Source organism: Magnolia sinica, chromosome 19 (genome assembly GCF_029962835.1).
Source record: "Magnolia sinica isolate HGM2019 chromosome 19, MsV1, whole genome shotgun sequence".
NCBI lineage: Eukaryota > Viridiplantae > Streptophyta > Magnoliopsida > Magnoliales > Magnoliaceae > Magnolia > Magnolia sinica.
The window spans coordinates 67,872,867-67,896,599 of NC_080591.1; the positions used below are offsets into that span (position 1 = coordinate 67,872,867).

The following is a 23,733-nucleotide window of genomic DNA, read 5'->3' on the forward strand; positions in this document are numbered from 1 at the left end:
TCGGGCAGAGTTAAACAAAATTGTGTAAGTGCGGGATTTATTTCTTATTTCGATTGTGATTCTTATAAAGGCTATATATATATATGGGTGTAATTGGGAATATGGGGTATCTTAGAGCTTTTTAATTCATTCCAAAGGGCTTCAAGTGCTTCTAAGGGAGATTCGAAGCTTGTGTGAATCGGGTAATCTTTTGTAATTTCCTGCTTTCGTAGTGCATTACTGTCACTTTGTATCATGGTTTTGTCCCACAAGGGTTTTTCCACATTAAAATAGGATTGTTTGTGTTTGAACATGATTGTGTGATTGGAGTACTTTGCTTGATTCATCTCTATGTGCTTCTACGATCCCCCAACAAGTGCTACCAGAGTAAACATTGGGACGCAGATTAAATTTGAAAGCATAATATTGATGGCTTCAAATCCTAACTTTGATGTTGAGAAATAATTCAAAAAAAAATAACTTTAAACTATGAAAGGTCAAGATGACCGATATCCTAGTTCAGCAAGGATTGGATGATGCACTCCTTGAGAAGTGATTAGAATCTATGATAGATGAAGAATGGAACAAGATGGATAAGAAAGCAAGAACCTATATCCAATTGTGCCTAATAGGTGAGGTCCTCTATAATGTCATGAGAGAGAAAACTGTAACAAGTACATGAGAAAAATTAGAGGACATTTACACGAAGAAATCTCTTGAGAATTGCCTGTATTTGAAGTTGCAGTTGTTTAATTTGAATATGACAAAGGGGGTTGATGTTGAGGCCCACATTAGTAATTTTAACAAGATTATTTACAAATTGTCAGATGTGGAAGAAACGATGAAAGATAAGGATTAAGCATGTGTCCTATAAAATTCTATCCCGACATTGTATGAGTCATTCAAGAACTCGTTATGCATCGCTAGATCAACCATTAGCGTTGATATCGTTATCTTAGCCCTTCAAGGAAAGGTGATGAGAAAGAAAAGTGGTGATGTGGGCACCTTTATTGATGCACTGGTTACGAGGGGACGAAATTTTAAGCGGGACAATAGATTTTCTCGATCGAGGTCCAAATCTAAGGGCAAGGGCAAAGGGAAGTTAAAGTGCTAGAATTGTTGGATATCCAGGCACATGAAGAAGGATTGCACAAATCCTAAGATTAAGAAAAAGAACTCAGGGACTTTTTTCAGGGAGGTTAACATTGCAGAATCTTATGAAGGTACGAGTGGTTATAATGTGTTGTCAGTGTCTATGGTCGGACACTTATACGATGATCGTAGGAATGAGTGAATTTTGAATACTGGGGCATCATATCACATGACTTTTTATCGGAGTTGGTTCACCAGTTATAGAGAGTGTGATAGTGGCTAGGTATTTATCAGCAATGATAACGCCTATAATATTATGGTTATTGGATTGGTACGCATCAAAATGTTTGATGAAATGGAGCATACCTTAACCGAGGTGAGACATGTTCCTGAAATGATAAAGAGCTTGATATCTCTTGGAGCGCTCGAGGCGCTTGGGTGTAAATTCACCAGTTTTGATCGTATCCTTAAAGTTTCAAAGAGGACACTCATAGTAATGAAGGCACAAAGGAACGAAAATCTTTACAGGTTGATAGAAAGCACTTCAGGTGGAGTTACAGTGGCTATAGCGGATTCCATGTCTGCACGTGTGTGGCATGCATGCTTGGGCCACATGAGCGAGCGGGGCATGATGGTACTTTCTGACCGTTGTTTAATTCCAACTTTTAAAAGTTTTGATTAAAGTATATGCGAGCATTGTATATATGTTAAACATTCAAGATTATCTTTTAAATTCAGAAACACATGTATGTAAGGGTGTTCTTGATCATGTACATTCTGATATATGGGGGTCGTCGCTTGTGATTTCTAGTAGAGGGTTGTTATGATCTATTAAGTTCATTGACGACTATTCTAAGAAGGTATGGGTTTATTTTATGAAAAATAAATCCGATGTTTTCATCAATTTCAAGTAGTGGAAGGCGATGGTGGAAAACCAGATAGGGTGAAAAGTGAAGGTACTAAGGACAAATAACAGTGGGTACTCACTTCTTTAGAATTCAATAAGTATTGCAAAGATGAAGTGATTGTAAGGTACAACATGGTGCACCACACACCAGAACAAAATAATGTGGCTTAGCAGATGAATCAAACTCTCTTGGAGAGGGCCCAATGCATGATTAGTGGGCAAAGACCTGTAGACTAAGGCCGTTAACACGGCTTGTTACTTAGTGAATTGGTCTCCTTCTATGGCCATTGAATGTAAAATTCCAGAGGAAGTGTGGATTAGTCAATAGGTAGACTACTTAGGACTGCGTGTATTTGGTTGTGATATTTACTATTATGTACCATCAATTGAGAGAGATAAGCTGGATTAAAGAGCCAAGAAATATATCTTTGTTGGCTAGGGTGGTGGTGTGAAAGGGTACAGGCTGTATGATTAGGTTACACGAAAAATCATCATTAGCCGTGACGTCAAATTCGACAAAGGATCATTGTTCTGTAAGGATGAGCATGAGGAAATAAAAAATTTGGTTGTTAACGTTCAATTAGACAGAGATGAGATACAAGCTAAGACAAAGACATAGACAGGTACAATGACAGGTGGAGCACCAACATGTGAGAAGGAATCCGCCACGGGATCACATGTTACCAGTAAGATATATGAATGACTCAAATATCACACATGCCCTTATTACAGATGAGGGGGATCTGTCTACCCTTTAGGAAGCTAGATGCTGAAAAGTGAAAAGTAAAGATGGGTGATGAGATTGACTCCTTGTATAAGAACGAGGTGTGGGAGTTAGTGGAGCTTTTCGTTGGCCGTAATGAAATCGGGTGCAAGGGAATCTTTAAGAAGAAATAGGATAGGTATAAGGCAAGGTTGGTAGCGAAGAGATATGGTGAGTGAGAAGGCATCGACTTCATGGAGATATTTGTACCTGTGATGAAGTAAGTATCTATCATATTTATGTTGACATTGGTTGCCTAATATGATCTCGAGCTGGAGCAGATGGATGTGAAGATTATTTTCCTGTATAGGGAATTGAAAGAGCATATCTGCATGGAGTAAGCAGAAGACTTTGAAATAAAATGGCAAAAAACAAGATTTGCAAATTGAAGAGGTCGTTGTACGGCATGAAACAGTCACCTAGGCAGTGGTATAAAAAGTTTAATTCTTTCATAGTGAGTCAGAGGTTTACTAAAAGTAAATATAATCATTGTATCTCTTACAAGACACTGAGTGATGGATAGTTTATTATCATGGTGTTGTATGTTGATGATATGCTGATCACCAATCATAACATATATGAGATCAATTTACTAAAAACTCAGTTATCAGGGACATTCGAGATGAAAGATCCGGGGCTGCAAAGAGGTTTCTTGGCATTGATATACACAAAAATAGGAAGAGGAGCAGACTTTAGTTATCTCAAGCTGAATAGCTTAAAAAGGTATTAATTAAGTATGTGATGGACGAGGCAAAACCGATTGGCGTTCCCCACACAGCTCACTTCAAGCTTTCTTCGGAACAGTGTCTTAAAATAAATGAAGAAACGTATGATATGTCTCGAGTGCCTTATTCGAATGCAGTTGTCAGTTTGATGTATGTCATAGATTATATGAGACTGGATATTTTACATGCAGTGGGTGTTGTTAGCAGATACATATCTAATCCTTGAAAGTGGTGAAATTGCTACTTCGATACATTTGAGGTACGTATCTTTTGAGAAATTAAGGGCCAAGTTAGTAGGTTATATGGATTCTGATTATGCAGGCAGTATGGATACTAGAAGGTCGACTTCCGATTAGTCGTTTACGCTAGCGGGTGGAGCAATTAATTGGATGTCGAAACTTTAGTATATGGTGGCTCTTTCCATGGCTGAAACTGAGTATATGGCAGTGACATAGGCATTAAAGGAAGGTGTTTGGTTGAAGAGGATAATAAATCAGTTAGGGCTTCAGCAGAAGGCCATACCGATTAATTGTGACACTGAATGCGTGATCAATTTAGCTAAAATTATGTTTATTACTAACTTACTAAATATATTGATGTTCGTCATTATTTTATCCAATAGATGCTTGAGGAAGGAGGCGTGACTATAAAGAAGATTCACACCAGCGTGAATCCAACGGACATGCTCACTAAGGTGGTTCCCATAGAGAAGTTCAAGTTTCGTGCAACTTCTCTTAACTTGGCGAAGGCGTAAAAGGAAGACGGAGTGTGCAGGAGAAGTAATGGTAGAGCTATAATGTAAGACGAAATTAGAGATGAGAAAAAAAATCTATGAAGAATGATAATTGAAGATATTGTGGATATTGTTGTTGATGTCTTCAGATATGAAAATCAACAGATCTATCGATGATAACTTGATGCAATCGAGAAGACTTCGATGCCATCGAAGGTTGCTCGATGCCATCAGAAAATTTTGAAAAATCCATGTTTTATCGTTGGAACATTTTAGTGTTTGGTTTGATGACGTTGAAGATATTCGATGTCATCGATAGTCTGTCGATGCCATCAAAGTGCCATTGAACGATCGCGCGGAGTTGCGTAAGTATGAAATTTGTTTCTTATTTCAATTGTGATTCTCATTTAAACTATAAATATGGATGTAATCGGGAATAGAGGTATCTCAGAGCTTTCTAATTTATTCCAAAGGGTTTTAAGGACTTGTAAGAGAGATTCGAGGCTTGTTCGAATAACGTAATATCTATCTCTTGTAATTTTCTACTTTCATAGTGCATTACTATCACTCTGTACAATAAGTTTTTCCCGCAAGGGTTTTTGCACATTAAAATCAGATTGTTTGTATTTGAATTATTGCACGATTGGAGTACATGGTTAATATGTGTGCTTCCGTGGTCCCCAACACTTTTGACTATCCAGAATTTCCAAATTGTGAGTACACGATGGAGCATATATCTAGAATTACACTGATGAAACCATCCTAACCATCCGATTAATGGCTATCAAATGGATGGTTAAAAGTAACATACTTATCGGGGATCTAAATTCCAAGGAAGGATCAGATAGTTACTATCATCCTCCCACTGCAGTCTTGGGTTATGCTCGATCTACAGACTGAGCTGCCGTGAAACCATGCCATGTACACGTTGAAGAGTCACCACCGCCACACGCCCATATGATGTGTGTGTGTGAGACATCCAACCCATCCAACAGGTGAGCCCCATCATGATGTCCCAAAGAAAGGATAAGTCGAATTATATAGAGTGGGCCAGAGTTGCCCCCGGAAGCCTCCAAATTGTATTTAGAGTGTGTGTATGGCATGCAACCCATCCAAAATAGGTTGCACGGTTGCACCGCTATGGAAATGGGACAACCCAAAAATCAATCCCATCCAATCATCACATGGGCTTTTAACGTATAATTTTAGGGTTTTTTTAAAAGGCAATTGTCCATTTTTATTTTTTTTTCTATGATGTGGCCTACCTGTGATTGGATTTGCTTGATTTTTTTACGTGGATGCACATCATAGTGGGGCTCACGTATTAGAAGCCTTAGATGTCAAGCAAACCATGCTTGTACCATGGTTGCTTATGGTGGTACTGGTACCAGTGGAGGGCAGTCCAGTTAAAATAAGGATGAACTAGCTGTTCGAATCCGGGAAATAAGTGAAGTGGACAAGGTTTTGGAATGGAGCCATTTTGAGGCTATTTTAATCAAGACATGTAGATAATTTAATCATCAATTTGGATGGCGGCCTATTCAATGGGCCATCATGAAAAGGTCGCCGTGATCAGAGGATCTTAACCTTCCAAAGATTGGCCTTCCCATTTATAGCCTAGTTACGAAAATCGACTTAGCTGAGTTCGACTTGACTGCAGCAGATTTTATCAAGACTCTGGAAAAGCGAAAGGAGAGCCTACTCGAGAAAAAAAAAAGGTCAATGAAACTTGACTTGACTCACTATGACTCTTACCTACGATCATTCGTATATTATTATGTAACTTGTAAAATACACACAAAACCTCATCTGAGTTACTCGACTCGACTCAACAAATCGAGTTTTATAACTCTGAAAATACCCAGAAAATGATTGTTTGGAGACATAATTTTTATGAAATGGACTCTGTTGAATTTACAATCCATTCGACGATCTATATGGGGACCAGTTTATATGACATTTATTGGATGCAAATGATGTTTGGATTTTCGTGGTGGTCAAAGAAAAGTGGGCCAAAACTAACCAATGGTCGAGGTTGACAATTAGACCGTTAAAGGAACGACTGAACTCGACTGTGCCAATTTTTTGGAATATTGGACGCAACTCACGATGGATTGAGAGATGTGTTGAGAATCAATCTAAGTTTGGGTAAGAAAACACTCCGAGAAGATAATTTCTCCTCCGTCGCTATTTTACTGCTATTAACGTCAGTGCCACTCATCTTGCATGTGCTTGTCACTAAATAAGAATGATGAATATATTAGACTTGTGTGATTAATGTTGTTGTTGGTACAAGACAATCCATTCTGGCTTTCAGTTTTCTGCAAGTAGGCTGGGCTCCACGGTTCATCGATCCAAATCATTATTATTGATGGGTCCCACTGTGGATGGCAGATGCAAATGCAAAAAAAAAAAAAAAAAGGCTGTTGGAAAAATCCTAACCCTTCAATACTAATTCTTATTGAATCAATAAAAAGAAAACCCCAGTATTGTATTGGTAGGAATTTTCAATCTGGGGGATCATTGATGCATGGACCATCCAGGGGCAGATCCAACCAATCATGGGTTTTGATAGCTCTAAAAGATTAAGGAGAAGACAGGAATAGTGATCATCAGAGAAACAAGAATGATTTAGAAAGAAAGAAGGAGATAGCTTCCAAAAGAGAATCCGTTATATTATTGTAATTTTTGCGAGTATCAATGTCTACTCGTTTACACCACAGATCATTCCATGGACATGTGTATCAGACTCTCTCCTTGAATTACTTTCCTTGTTTATATGTAACTTTAATAAGGAGCCAAAAAAAAAAAAGAGGAAGTGGGAAAAGAAAGGGTAAGTGTGGCCACATTAATACAACCTCAGGGCCTAGAGAAAGCATCAAAGGATGGTAGATTGAAGGAGCTCCAACTACCATTTAGAAGATTGGAATGAAGATTGAGATGATCTTCCACAACTGATCCCAACTCTTGCTGTTGTGGTAATTGCCACATAATATCTGATGACCAATCTATGTAGTGAACAACGCCTTCAGCCGGCAGTGCTTCCAACCCAAGGCTGCTGATCATGTTCATGTTTGAAACCTGATGCTTCTGACTCCCAACAAATTCATCCACAAAATTTCCTGGAATGGGATCATGTGTCCCTTGGCACTCGAAGACGTTTTGTTCATGTGGGAATTGGATGGGTACTGGTAGCTGATGATTTGGATCTGAAGGAGCATTAGGCAAGTCATCGAATGAGGACACATCGAATTCATTTAGAAATTCAGGCACAGGAATTCCTGAATCAGGTTCCGAGTGTTGATTCAAGAACTTAGCATAGACGGCCGCCAAGTCAATGGTCGAAGAATCAGACCTCAACGTGTCGGTTGAAGGAACCATGGAGCTCTCATTCGATCGGCGAAAATTCCTAATTGGATCATTGGCAACAAGAACGGAACAATCTGGTTCAGAAATCAGACGTCCATAACTCGAATTCCCGACGGAGACACGGTGGTCAGTTGATATCCTCACAGACTTTCCGCGTCGGTTCTTACGACAACCGCCACCAACAGGTACGTTGCGGAGAGAGCCACCTTTAGTCCAATATCGTCGACAGCCCTTGCAGAAGTAGCGGGGTTGGGTGAGGCTGTAGTTGTTGTAGTAGCAGAATTTGGTGTTGGAAGAGTCGCAGCGAGGGCAATTAGGGGCTAACTCCATATTAGCCTTCCATTTTCTGTCCATTACAAGAGGTCTTGGATGGCATGGGTTCATTTTCTCTCACCTCATTCCTAAAGATTAGAACAATGGGCGAAGGAAGGAGATTGATTGAAAGAAGAGAGCAACGTGAGAGAGGTTTTTGGGAAAGAGGAAGAGTTTATGTATATTTTTACATGAGCATGTTCATATGCATGTGCATGTGCATGTGCATGTTTGGATCGAGTATCGAGAGATTAGAAGACGTGGGCGGTTCCAGAGCCGTTAACAGGAAGGGAAGGCGTTATTTATTACTGGGCCGTAGGCGGATAGATCGTGTCCCTGATGGTTACACGTGGCAATATTGTATTGGTGGCATACCCGAGAGGTTGCGGAAGGAGTCAGGGAGAGAGGGAGGCATGGCCTCGACCTCACTAACGCGAGGACGTCGTTGGCAGAAACGCATGCACGCGCCCAACCCAACCGCCGCACCTCCCGAATTGAAGCGCATTTGCCGCATTCCATCATTTCATCAGGTGGGCCGATGTTGACTTTGATTCACTTACTGTGAAAATTGCATATACCTGGCAACTATAAACGAACCTGCCGTCCCAAACTATTACAGCCACTTTGTAATCACAAGTCAAGTAAATTTGATTTCCAAGTTAGATTAGAATGTATTGGAATTAATTAATTTTTATTTTATTTTTTAATAAATTTTTATTTTAAAATTAGAGTTGAAATTAATTTATATTTTTAAGTATGAGTTGTCTTGCTTCACAATTTGCTTAATTATTTGTAAATACCCGTACAAAGTGGTAATTAAGTAATTACTACTAGTAAATACCTGTAAATAATTGTAATTAAGTGATTATCATTTACTTGAGAAATTCATGTAGCTGACTCTGCAACGTTGACACCTACAATGTTATGTTGGAATGGTGCTAGCGATAATATATATGAGGGAGGTAAAATACAATATCCCTAAATTCTGTAGGGCCCACTGTGAAGTGTGTGTTTGGTCCATGCCATCTATCTGTTTTAACGGTTCATTTTAGGGCATGAGCCCAAAAATAGGCAAATTCAAGATGCAATTAACCATACTGTGAGAAATAGCTAATATTTGTATTTTCCCCTCATTTATGTCCGCGTGACCTTACGAACAGGTTTTGGATGACAGATACACATCACCGTGGACTTTGAGAATGTTTTTGCTTTCAACAGTCGACATCATTATCCCTAGTTTTCTGTTACGAAGTCTATTTGAATTTATAATATGCCTCATTATTTCGCTAATGTCTTAAAATGAGCTAGTAAATGGATGGACGGTGTGGAATCCATAGATTTTACTAATGCAATTCCCGTCTGATTTTCTGGAACATGATTTCGATTTTTCAGGCATAATTACTTAGTTATTTTTCTCTCTTTCAAATGGTAAGAAGTCATATTGTTGATTTATTATTATTTACAATGGAAAAAAAATAATAATCATGCCTTTAGAGGAATTGTAAACATGGAGAGGGCCGGTGTAGAGACTTGAGAGATAGTGTTTACAAAGTAATAAAGTATATTGTATTTTATATCTTCATCTCTTATACTATAATGTGAAGGTTAGATCTCTTATAATTAGAATGTATGACTCATTTATTCATTTTTTTTTAACAATTGTAGAAACGGAAGTTTCATAGCCTTAATTTAGATTACTCTTAAACCAACCAATTACAATCATTTAATTGCATTATAACTAGCCGATTGCTGGATATCCAGTGGTGTTAAGTAAAGGATATGATCCTTTAATTTAATCGACCTGACTTTTTGAATGATGAACCATTATATGTAGGTCCCGCAATTTGTACAGTGGAATTTCAACTAATATATGGCACGATGTGTGATTTTTGTGCTTGGGCATCTCTTGAATCAACCGCATAGCCTGCATTAAGCAACCACTTTAGTGGGGTTCACATGTAACTTGCTTGGCAAGGCTTTCATAGGGGGCCATACACCTCCCTCTCGTCAAGAATTTGTTACCGTTCCCAAGGGAGCGTTTTATCTTTTGGAAAGTCTCTTAAACTAACTATAATTCACACTCTTCCTTTCTTAAATACAAATGAAGTAGGGGTAGCAATGAGATGTCCAGCCTGGTGGGCTTGACCTGGAGTTTGGACTGAGATTGTTGGCACTCAGTTTGTTTCCTGTCACATGTGGTGTGTGTTAGCATGCCAAAATCGATATAGCGGCTCGATTCAAACCGATCTACTTTAACCCCAAGCACAAAAATATGTAGATACATCAAATTTAATTTGACAGTATATAACCAAATTTGAGGTGATCAGTCACCTACTCAGTCACTTGTAGAATATCTATAATGATCAAGCGATAATCAAAGAGTGGGGTTTTTCTTCCAAAGATGACCTTTCAGTATACCTTTGCAATCAAAGAAAAGGAAAAACTTATAGTTGATCAACAACTTCAAGAATGCATTTCTTGAAAGAACTACTTGTATTGGATAATGATCAAGTTCAACGTATGAGATAAACTTGGATTATAACTAAGAAATTACCGCTACTGAATTATCAGTACTTTTAAGATATACTGAGCTAAGATAAATTGATATATTTGATTTGCTTGTTGGATTTGGATATCTGTATCCTTCTAATCTTCTTTCTATTTATAGATATTTTTTCTATAGCTATTCTTCAAACATTTTCCTTCTTTATTGGATTGTTATGGTAATAAATAAGTCGTCATTTAGATGGAAACATATTGGTATCTATAATTGTATTGGCCTTTCATTGCAGGAATACCCAACCAATGACTTCCTCTTTGTAGCAGCTTCAACTTTATGGAGTTGATCGACCAATACTTTCCATTTTGGATGCATGTAATATATGCTTAATGTCTATGCATCAGTACGTATTGTCAATAGATGTATCTCTCTCTGAGAGGAATAATGAATCATCATATTATCAATGATTGACATGTTTTCATGATAAAAAAATTCTCTCAATACCAGAATCATAAAGTAAGAACAACACAAACAATATAACACAACAATCATATCAATCAAAACAATCTCAGTCATTAAATCATCTATCTTAATCATATTGATATGAGACATGTTGGGATTCACTCACCTATTTGAGGTAGGGTCGATGCCTTAAATCAATCAAACACTTCATAAACTTATACTTCAAATCCTTATTAAGATTATTTAGCATGTTCCAATTACATCATATTATTCCAACAAATGGGGTCCACCCTTGATCCAAGCATGATGACCAAACATAAATTCTGAACTTCAAATTTGAAAAACAAAAGGGACAGTTAATCAATATAATCAATCGTTTGAGCCTGCTCCAGAACCCTCGATCGATCTCTTAATCAACCGACCATGGATCGATGAAAGTTTGAATTAACTTTTTTAAGTCACTGGACACTTTTGGCCACCTTCAATTGATCGAACCTTACTCGTTAATCAATCGAGCATGGTTGGATTAAATCAATGCGCTTGTTAGAATACTTTCATCATCCTCGATCGAATGAGTTTGATCGATCGAACCTCAGGACTTGTTCACTCCCAAGTATAGGGTTGTGATGTAGTAATAAACTCGGTGAGACCGAGGTCGAATCCCAAGGGATAGAAACTTGTACGTTATCTGAAGTAGAACTAGAACTAGACTAAGATGTAACCTAAATCAAATAGAATTTAAGTAATAATTGTGGAATAATTATCTAAAACTTAAAGAATTCGAGGTAAGAAACTAGGGATTCGGAGGATCCACTTGTAGAGATCGGGAGATCTTATGCATCAAGAATCATGGAAATTAAACCGAACTTACTTGATCTAGTTTTAAGAGATGGACGGTGTAAATTAGAATGGATTCCATCACAAAACCATGCCCATGAGACAAAGCAGACAACAAAATTAAACCAATTCACAGCAAATCTGAGTGATGTATGAATGTCAGGAAGAGTTCCATCATCCGACCATGTCCAAGGGGCGATGGTGAACAACAAGGTTTCCTAACTGCATAATCACAATAAGGGAATGGACATACTCAAAGCCATCGCAAATATATTGTAATTTAAGTCACAATAAATCATTAAAAACTTGAAAGCATTCCATTTAATCAAACTAAAATCAACGTCAGTTCATTACATGCATCCAAGCCGTAGGATCAACCCCATCACGCCACAAGCTTCACCTCTTGGCCCTAGCTAAGAGGTTCAGCCCAACATGAATGGGCTGGATCCAAAACAAATAAAATAAAAAAAAGAAAAATAAAAACTCCTTTTAACTCCCTGTCTAACGTTCCACCTTCCAGCCGTAGATCCCTCCCCAAAATCCCCCTCTCCCTCACTCTCTCTTCTTTTTATAGTTTGCTAGGAGTGGTGGAGAGCCTTCGCAGCAACAGTCGATGAGAAGCCTCCGCAGTAGAGAAACGGCGTGCACAAAAATGAGTGAAAACGCCCTGCTTTTGAACTCTGTTTGCTCGACTGACTATTCAATTCTTTCGAAACTAACATCATGGATAGAGTTAGGACCACCCTTTCAAGAGATTGAATGGTATGGATCATCGATCCGATCACGGACGGTGGCCCGCAACTGTCCGCAATTTCTGGTTTTTCCGGACGCGGAAAACAAGCCCTGCGCAAGGATGGGTTCGCTGTTGAAGTCGGTGGGGCCCACTTCGATTTTTTTTGAGAAATCCATTCCGTCCACTGGATTCCTCTTGAAATTTTGGTCAGAAATGACTAGTTTTTGTGGAGTTTTAATGCTGTCCATTGTATAAAATCAACTAGCCGTTAATCTTGCATTTTTGACGATCCACGTGCGTACACGTGTATGGGCTGAAAAGGAAAGCTAAGACAGGGTTTTACCCCATCTATGGAGTGAATGGACAACTCTGATCATGCACGCTGTTTCCTTTGTGAAGAAGGTCGGGTCAACCGACTTGACCAAGGGACTTCGTCCGGTGCGCCGTGGGTGCACTTGCACCTTACGTACATTCAATGTACATGTGGGATCCATAGTGATGTTTGTGAGACATCTGCTCCATCCATTTGCTGTGTCACTCCATTTAAGGCGTTGAGAACAAAATTGAAGCATTTTCAGATACGGTGGGCCTCAAATCAGCGATTTATGGCCTGATCTGTCGTTGGGCCACTTCCGAGGGATCCAATGGCTGAAATTTGGCGTGTACGGTTAGTTTTGGTCCTCGAACCATGTATAAAGTTTCGAACTGAACAGATGGTGGAAACCTGTGATCTTGTATTCTAGTTGACTTTTAGGCCGCTTGAGTTTCTCGATTTTCGCGGATCCCTGGCGTGTTATTCCGTAGATCTTGGTCCCTGAGTCTGTCCCTTACCTTGGTGCATTCTGAAGTGTTAAATCCATCCTTTTAGCATCATTTTCCATTCAAGCTCGTAAACACACCCTGCATTACAAACACGATTAATTCAGGCCGTTAAGCAATATTATAATCGTAAATCCATGCAATCAATGGGGTCTAATATGCAATATTTGACCCTCAACAGTTACTATAAATAATAAGTTATGAATTTTAAAAATTGGTTGCTGGAAAAAATTGACCTATCTCGATCGATCACACATTGACTTTGATCGATCAACCGAAGTAGAGTGAGTTCACTTATACATACTACTTTTTAAAATTTTTTAGGGTTTCTCTTCTTTCTTAGTTTTGATGGATTCCATTGATTGTGGAATTGGGTCTAACCAATCCATTGGTTTTTATCATAGTCGAATTCGGAGAAACCAAATAATTGCTTAAATCCGAATATATGGCATAATTGATAGTTGAAAACTATTTTCAAAAAAAGTTCTTAATAGATTATACGACTTCACAAGTCGTTGTGGGATTCCTCAGTCGGATCACTCTAAGATTCGGGGTCCTAACATGGTTCGAGTTTATGATCCATAGATTTGAATCTCCTAGACTGATACGATCGGATTTCTCTAGGTTGATCTTCCAAATACACAAAAATATCGCAGGAATTGTTTTCCTTATTCAAAAGCTCCTCCATAGATCAAAACGATGGACGTATGGTTAAGTTGCTACATCCATTGGTTAGCTTTAGGGTTTTTAGTTAGGAATTTATAGGAAAATAAAAGTAAGAAGATGAAATCTTACTAGTGGAGGCTCTCCTTTCTCAGGGCTTCTTTCTCTCTTTTGGATGCTCTTAGGTTTAGGGTTTTCTATGGGAATTTTTACAAATCTCATCATTAAATAGACTGGGAGCCCTGATTCTAGAAGATTCCACTAGGTTTTGGTGAATTTTTGTAGTAAAAATATAATTCCTGTGGCGTAGGGATTCAACTCATTGACCTATCCCTATACTAAGAGTTTTTTTTTACTAACTAGGCTAAGTGCTTAGTTTTTATTAATAACATGAAATTAAATATTAATTATTTTAGTCAGGGTTTCAAGTAGGTCATGAAAATCAAGGTTGTTACAACTTGATTATAAGTACAACTGAACTCGAGCTAGAATACATATTCATGTTTCCTTTCAGCTGGATTAATCAAGATGATCTCTGCTTCTGATCTTCTGTCGATACTTGAACCATCAAATATCAATTTCCAAGGTGTTTGGTATATCATATATATGTCCAACACTTCTAGAGGAAGTTGATTTTCAATATTTGAAGGGTGATCAACTAATAAATTTGTTATGGCCTGCACTTTCACCGCCTTTTGCGACACATACGTCAGATCAAACTCTGACAATGCTAAAACCGATTTGCCAACTCAGCCGATTCAACATATATTTAACTAAATCAGTTATTGAAATTACATTGACTGACATGGCTAATAAATAATAACATGATTTTGTGGTTGCAAAGTACAATGATAGACATAGTTTTTCTATAGAAGAATACCACCTCTTGGTATACAATAATGTTCGGTTAAGATAATAAATGGCTCATTCCCTTCGATTATCATCATCTTGTGCTAATAAGATGATAACCGATTGTGCACAAGCTGCAACATACAACTTGAGCGGTCGACCTTTAACTAGTGGCATCTACATCAATGGCTTTGTCAAATAATCTTTAATTTTGTCAAAAGCCAACTAATGTTCCGCTTCCCACTTGAACTCATCTTCTTGTTTGCTTCAACAATGGAGAAAACACATTAGTTCTTTCTGCACAATTAGAAATAAATTGATATATAAAATTGACTTTGTTGAGAAACCTTTGGAGCTCAGTTTTGTTTCTCGATGGTAGAACTTATATTTGTAACACCCTGAATTTTCCTGGCCTGAGTACATACTCATGCCTGAGAATTCCAGGTGTTAGTAAAATTAATGAATGAATACTTCATAATTGCACCTTATTTTTTTAAAGATCACATTAATGAAAGTACCTAATCAAGAGAATAAAGTCAATCATACTATAAATTTTATTCCATTTAATATAAAATTTCAACTAATCATTTAATGCTCACTCAGGTGGGAGCTTATTACAAATATCCAAATTCATAGCATGAAACGTAAATAAAGCTAAACTAAAATGAAAGCATCATCAACTTAATCTCACGTCACTCGTAGTCATTTATAGGGAGATCATGTATCACTCATATCTCCAGCCTGTGCATCAACTACATTATCTATATGGTTCGGGAGGGTTAATGCCCTACTAAAAGTTATGGTTATCATTAAAGATTAACACAATTCAAGTAATTCCTCAAAGTAAGATAATATAAAGGTTCCAATACTTTCCGTACACTACCACTACAAATAGTATCAATATGCGCAACCAATCTACATAAATGCATGCCTAGCATAGCATGTGTAGCTCATCATACATAGTAATCAGCACATTGTGGAAAATAATTCATAAAAATTTTGACTTGCTCCACATCCCATAACTATGGAGATTCGTTAGCATGTCCGACATTACCGTGGATTTATGTGCATATCTCGAGACGGTACAACTCATGAATTGGAAGAATTGCGTTATACAATTTGCTCATGGAGCGACTAATTGCGAGATCTAATCCTAGGAAAGTGATCTATCACTCACTTGCAAATTACGTACATTGATTTGTGCACCACTAACTAAATCAAAGGATTTACGCGTCGACCAAAAGGGTTATTACTCAGAGTGCATTACATCCACAATACACACACACACACACACACACACACACAAGTCACTAGTTGTGAGTCCTTCAATACATGACTTACATCAATATAGAAATAAGTCAAACCATGAGAGTTTTGGAACTCCAAGACACATGTCTAAGATATAAAATAAGAGAGGTAGCACAAAGCTAATCTAATAAAGGAGAAAAGTAGCAATAAGCTAACTCAATAAAAGAGAATAATAGCATTAGGCTAACTCAATAAAAATAAGGGGAGAGAAGCAAAAGCCAATTCAATATAAAGTGGAAACACGCGTCGCTCTCAAAATTGATGAAGGGAAAAACTTATATCCATCACTCTTCATGAATTCATAAAAATTCTAGTGGTGTTTTCATAGACTAATTAATCTTGAATTATAATAAAATAAACTCCAATTGAGAAAAAAATATTCCATATACTTTCAAATGTATCAATAAGTATAATAATATGATTTCGGGCCAGACGGGTCACCGATATGTGCAAAATACTCCAAAAGTGAATTTTTTAATTATAAGGTTTAAAATATGAATTTTAAGTTAGATTAAAATCAATAAAATCATAAGGTTTATTGATATAACTATCTAGTCCGTTAGTTGCACAAACTATGCACTATTCAGGACTCGAATGCGTGTAGTCTCACAATTCAAGGCATATTTTTGTGATCCAACCCATAAAATATGTCTAACATTATTAAAATCATATATTAAACATAATTCTAACATAGATAAATAATTCATAATAATCCAGCAACTTATTAGTATGAAAATCATAGTAAAAATCAAATTATACATAATTTTAATGTGAAAATAAGAGAACTATATATAAATTTAACTTAAATTAGTGTAATCTTAAAGGAATCCTTCACATTAGCCTTAGATATAAATCCTTAGTAGATCTCAATGTAGGAGGGCTTCTACATAAACCACGATGTCGCTCGAGCAAGAGGTATACAATACATGTGTGGGGAAGGAAGATAAGGGATAGGCATCTAGGTTTGGATCTCTCTCTTATGGGCATTGAGGGCTAGTGTGCGTGCATGGGTATTGCTAGAGAAGAGGCACATGTACCCTTTTTTATAACGAGCGAGTGTGAGATGTGTGTCGCATCCCACTTGGAATGAGTTTCTTAATTCTCATTAAATCCATCGAAAGTCTTTCTTTAGATTTATCTCGTTTATGGTGTCGGGGTCGTCGAATAGAATCAGGGTACCTAATTTTCCTAGTGATCTAAAATTTAGATTGGTCTATCTTAAAAATTCTCCTAGCAGATGTCAAAATGGACTTGATCTCAATTAATGGTTCACGCTTAATGATTATGGCCCAATTTTGGAGAAAATGTGTAGTCAAGATAGAAAAATGATTGGGTAAAATTTGGTGATTGATCGATAATAGGAAAGGTCTAAATCTAAAATTTCACATGTTGTGCCGAAAGGAAGGAATTGGATTTAAGGCGGTCATCATTCAACAGTGTAGGATTATATATCGGTATCTAAATTTTGTATGATCTTGTAGTCATATGAGGCGAAAGTGTGATATAAATTTGAGTTACGATTGACGGTGGAAAGTGAGTCAATTAAAATATCTAGATTTGAAAAATTTTAGTAAGGTGGCTATTTCTTAAACGAGGTGACTTGGCGCTTAAGAAAAGGTTTATCAAGGTGAGGTTTTCACATTTCACATTTAGTCCATATGATGGGCAATATAAGTTGTTCATATGAAAGGAAATATCCTTCTATGACTACTTACGAACTTTCCTCACTTGATGGATACCAAAATCAAGGGTTAAGGGGCTGATTTGTCGATTTGGTCACTTCTACAATTATCTAAAGAATGAAATTCGACATGTATAGTTAATTTATGATAGATAGGCATTGTATAAAATTTCACATCAAATGGATCATGAGAAATATGTGATCTAGAATTCAAGGGTCTGTGTTAATGGCATTTTCATAATTATTTCTGATATGAGAGTTTTTGAAAATTTGATGATTTTACATGGTTATATGAACATTTCTAAGAAATTCTTAGAAAAGCATTCATAACTAAATCATTACAAATAAAGATTTATTCACCAAATAAATTAAATTTCTCATTAATTAAGGAGAGATACATATATCAAATATTAAGATGAACCTAGGTTAAAATGGTAACATCTAAGATATTACAATCCATCCCCCTTAAAAATAATTTCCTCCCTACGAGTGAGAATATACTCACTCATTGTGTCTAAGTTTCCATTGTATTCCATAAGAGGTAGATATGCGTTTATAGGTGTGTACAAGTCCGTACAACTAACTACACAAATTGGGGCACTACACTATTATTGCTTGAGCCTTATGCTGATCGATTTCAATCCCTCGTTAATATATTAAAAATCTTAAAAATTATCTGGTCGATACACCAAAAGCACATTTAAGAGGGTTCATTCTCGCGACTTATGAACTCTCATTCTTTGGAATGATCTTCGTAAGTGAGTGAAGTGTTTCGTTGGATCAATTTGACCACTACGTCATTAATATAAACCAAACGATATCACGACCCAATAAAAAGTTTCCAAAAGTCCAAGATACCTAAAGGTTGTTTTTGAGACATCCTCAGCTGCAATGCTTATTTGGTTATATCCTAAATGTTTATCCATTAAAAAAACCATTTGATGTCATGTAGCTTGATCGATTAATTAATCGGTCACGGGCATAGGATACTCATCTTTTGGTGTGGCTCAATTTAAATTTCCAAAATTAATACAAACTCTAAGTTTACCATTTTTCTTAATAACTAGTACTGCATTTGAAATCCATTCAGCATACTTGATAGGCTTGATGAACCTTGCTTTCATCCGCTTAGGTGGTTGTTATGCGATCGATAGCCATCCTTTATAGGTAACCTATACTTAACTAGGTTTCGATCTAATTCAAGCAACTGATGATAATCCCATGAAAAGCAATTGGTGAACTCTCTGAGTAACTTAGTAAGTTCAACCTAGATTTGGAAATCTAATAGTCCGTTGATGAAAGTAGGTTTGGGATATTGCTATGTTTCCAAATTTACTTCAATTAAAGGATCATGCATTAGGAAATTAAAGTGCGTAATGGTAATCTATGTCTATTTTGCCTAAATTTCAAATACGCATATTATGAAAATAGCAAATCTCATAGTATTTCCCAAGAGTCTAGAGTAAGCAGGATTACGGAGTGATGGAACCATGTTTGAGCAAAGTATAGGCGGTTTGACTCAAATCTTGAAATCTTAGTAGATCTCAATGATATAAATGCCCTGATCAAACAGATGATTGACATATCAAGCTCAAACCCACTATAACCATCCATTCATGTCAGCTCGAACACAGAAAATAGAAAACTGTATTATATTATTCGATAACCCTACCACTATACTATAATAATTGGGATGGAAGTATCGAATCTCGAGTACAAGATTCTTCCTTAAGGGGGGTAGATTGTAACAACCCCAGTTTTGTTTTATTTCTATTTGTGTTGTTAGTTAAATACCTTTATACAAATACACAACCTTTTATGGGAAAAATAGTGAATCCTTAGGAACACTATAAATTAAATTATCCTATTCACAATAGAAGTACTGAATTTCGAGGATGAAATTCTCTTTAAGGGGGTAGATTGTAACACCCCGTACTTTCTATACTTGAGTGTTACATAATAATCTAAATTATGAAACCGCTCATCTTCATTCCAGCCTAAATCAGACGGTTTAAAGTAATCTTCATCTATGGATCAAGCCATCCACCCGCTAATTTTCAAGATGGACCGTTAAATTATCAAGATCCACTATTAAATGGGCCCATAATACTTATGCCCATAACACTTCGTATAGTGGTCCACCGTTCATTATGCTAACAACTTACAACAAGAAAACTTAGTTACATAATGTAACTATTGAATTACGAAAATAACCCTTAAAGTCTGTCTATAATAGCTTGAGGACCTTTAGAAATGTTGATAACCATATCGGGAAATGATCTGACCATCAGATTATCGGTAATCATCAATTAGATACATTAATCAAGAAATACGACCCATATGATAATGAGATCAACTCCATTTTTGAGCAAATGACTACCGTGGATGAACGACATCAAATGAACGGAACAGATCACCCACGAACATCCTGTGGACCCCACCTTAGTGGTGTGTGTGCACCATCTACGCGTGCACCCGCCTTGCACCAGAACGGTTCATGTGGCTCGACCGCGCTGACCCGATGAAAACAGGAAAAGGAGGTTTTTCTCCCCACTTTTTCCCGCCAGAGCCCATTTCAAACAGACAGTCGTCAGTTGTTCAAGATGGGTCCCACCATGGTGATCATTGGTTGGATCTGAACCATCCATCGCGTGCGGCCCACTAATCCAACCACACCATGAATTCTTCTGCACTTTGGCACGTAGATGCACATGCACGATCACCTACGCTTGCAGCCATTTTCAGAAGGACGGAAACTCCTTTCCCTTTCACTGCCTCACTGGCAATCCAAAGCAACAGCCTGCTTTTGATCTCAGCCAACCACCTCAACAAATCTGAGCCACATAACCCAACCATTTTAGGGTTTCCGTGGCTACGCAAATGGCGGAAGGAATCTTCCTACTTTTGTGTTGGCACGATCCTAGCCACATGTCTCCTTCTAGTAGCTCGTCGTAACTCATCTAGTACGTCCAAGCTAGGGCGTTAGGAATCCCTTTTGCATATTGTAAGGAAATTTTGGGAAAGAACTCATCCGCCCGAGAAAACAACTTTTGGAATGAAAAAACCCCACCCATCGTTAATGCGGCTACCCGTTCATATAAAACGTGGGCCCCACGATGATCCGTGGACCCATCCAGACCAATCAGAAAGCTTGGATTGGAGGGTGATCCCCTAGATCAAGATCCGCCATGAATAAGGTGGTCATGTAACACCCCGTACCTCGGGTACACGGGCGTTACCTTCTTAAGTCCACAGTAAGGGAATAAAACAGGTTAACTAAGTTAGTTGAACATTGTATGTGCAAGATGTGAACTCCAGCCATCATCAAAGCCATCCATCTGAGGATCCTATGAGCTGAGACAGAATCCCATGATGATCGAAAAGGTGACAATTTACTAACTTCTTTAGATTAAAATAATCGTAAATCAATTAGTAGGGAAGTAATAAACAAACGACCTACTAGCTAGGCTTCGCGAAATAGAAGGCGACAAACCAAATCACTACTACGCTTGGACACTACTTTGGGCTGTCAAAATTGAAAACCAAGTCGATCCGGTGATCGGATTGACAACACGGACCGTGAGAAGGCCTAAGGAACATGATACGGTCCACTTAAGCCTCAGTCCCGCCCCAAACTGGGCAGGAACCCTTAAATAAGAATCCTAAGAGGGATGGACGGACTGGATTTATCACAAACGTCATGGTGGACCCCACATTGTGTGCATGCGCATCCTATGCACTAGTACACGAGGTGCGTTGGAATGATGGGCTCGGTCAAATGGATTTTGACCGAGCTCTTTACAAAAAAAGAGAGGAAACACGATTTCCCGTCAAAACAGGGTTCAAACAGGCGGTCTTTGAGCTCCTAAGTGGCCCACCTTCGCCACTTTTCGAGCCATCTGAGCTATTCACTTTCTCCGTGGGGCCCGACTCAACAAAACTGTATAGGCTTTTGTACTTTCGTAAATAGACGAGAGAGATAGGTTACCACCATCCAACGCATTACACGTGGGAGGCATCCACGAGATGGGGCCTAGTAGAGATCAGTTGGATGGCTCATGATCGGTCTGATCATGCAATCCCATCCATCCATTTTTCAGTTGGAGGCGTGCTCTCCCTTTGCCAAAAATAGTCAGGCAAGGAATGAAAATGGAGAAAGTAGGAGAGGAGACCGTCCTCTCTCGAAAAGTAAGGGCTGGCACGATCGTTGTCATTCCTCGTCCGCATGGATATCCGACCGTTGGAAGTTCTCTCTCTCACTGCTATAAAGAGCACTATAGCTCTCAGGATTCAGACCAGTAAGAGAGAGAGAGTGAGAGAGGAAGAAGAGTGAGGGAGAAAGGTGAGATCGGGCGCTGGTGGAGCTCGGTTCTGTACTGAGTCGTCCTAGCCGTTAGACTGAGTCGAGCCAGTGGAGACCAGTGACATCCAAAAAGGGGCCGTCCGAGTTGAGCCACAGCCAAATGACAACATTAGGATTTAGGTAATACCTCCCTGTTCAAATCTCCAGCATTTAGAAGACCGCATGTCAGCCGCTTCGGTCCTCAAACCGGGCCAAGGAATGCCTGTGTCCGGGACTAAAGTCTTAGCAAACATCAGGCCTCCATAAGGCCTTAAAACAGACCTTTAATCAGGCCATGTAATGGCTCTGTTAGAGCAAAAAATGGACCTTTCATCGAGCCCTATTTTGAGCTTGAACTAGGCCAAATAATGGCCATAGTTCGGGTTGAATTTAGGCCCATTAACTGCTGCAAATCCGGCCCCAATCCAGCCTTCATGATGGCTGTGGGTTGGGCTGAGAGACGGGATGAGTGGAGGCTCCAGTTTGGACCCAAAAACTAGGCCGAAAAATGACTCAGTCTCAGTTCAGACTAAGCCAATCAATGGCTATGGGACGGACTGAGAAATCAATTGGAAAAGGGCCTCTGTTTGGACCGAAGCTGAGCCGATCCATAGTTCTGTTCTGGGCTGAAATCAGACCCAACTATAGCCCCTGTTTCAGGCCAGAATCAGGCCAATAATGGCCATGCGTCAGGCCAAAACCAAGCAGCATTGGGGCCCTGTTTTGAGCTAGGAACAGGCCAAGCAATGGCCGTGTTCAAGACTGGCAGCAGGCCTAACAGAGGCTCGATTTTGAGCTAAGTTCAGGCCTTCATCAGGTTTCGATTTGAGCTGAAGATAGGTCCTAGATGGACCTTGAATCCTACTAAAAACAAGCTAAAAGTTGAGCTAGAAACAGGGTCCTCATAAGAGCCAAAAACTGAGTAAGAGCAAGGTCCCTTGTTAGACCGTGTAGCAGGCTCTCATCTGACTAATCTGGGCTATGGAAATCTCAGTAGATGGGTCCTACTTCTAGCAGAAACCAGGCCTTAAAGGACCGCAGGTGGGAGAGGGGAATGACCTCCTAGCTGAGCGCCGAAATCAGTTTCAAACCACCTCTGTTTGAGTCTCTGTTCCGGCCACACACATAGCGTTACGATAGGCCATAAAAATCCTAGAATATGGGCTCTATTCTCAACTGAAGGCATGCCATTATCTGGGCCCTGCATTTTGGTCATGTCTGGGTTAAAAGCCAACTTTGGCTTGGCTAAAATTAGCTGTGCCAGACCACTTGGGTGGGCCGCACCTAAGACCAGATCTCAGTAGGCTGCACCACAGCTGGTGGGCCGCACCACACAAGGCAGTGGGCCGCACCATGTAAATGGGTGGACCGCACCACACTAGGACAATGGGCCTGGCCGAGTGCAGCCCAGCCACATGCATTAAGTGGGTCCCACCTACATGCTGAGTCCAACCATCGGCTGTCCATTGATTTAAGTGGTGGGCCCCAAGAATTGGCCGTTAAGTCCATTAATCGGGCCTTATTGTGGAACAAAGTTAGGCCCAGTTCAGGCCCAATTCGGATCTAAGCCTTAGGCAAACTTCAGGCCTTGTCAGTCCTCTTGTTGGGGCAAGAGTTGATGGGCCTGATTCCCTTGCTGGAAGCCCAAACCACTTTAAC

The 23,733-nt window shown here is 38.8% G+C and overlaps 1 protein-coding gene across 1 annotated transcript; it reads right to left on the bottom strand.

Moving 5' to 3' along the window:
- Positions 1 to 6,272: 6,272 nt before the first annotated feature.
- On the bottom strand, positions 6,273 to 7,973 carry LOC131235196 (dof zinc finger protein DOF3.5-like). The gene has a single exon (XM_058232342.1). It carries the CDS (start codon positions 7,950 to 7,952, stop codon positions 7,059 to 7,061), a length of 894 nt encoding a protein of 297 aa, XP_058088325.1. The 5' UTR covers positions 7,953 to 7,973; the 3' UTR covers positions 6,273 to 7,058.
- Between the last annotated feature and the right edge of the window lie 15,760 nt (positions 7,974 to 23,733).

Bases quoted from the DNA above. Each gene is read 5' to 3' on its own strand.
- LOC131235196 (XM_058232342.1), bottom strand. From the start codon at position 7,952: ATGAACCCATGCCATCCAAGACCTCTTGTAATGGACAGAAAATGGAAG.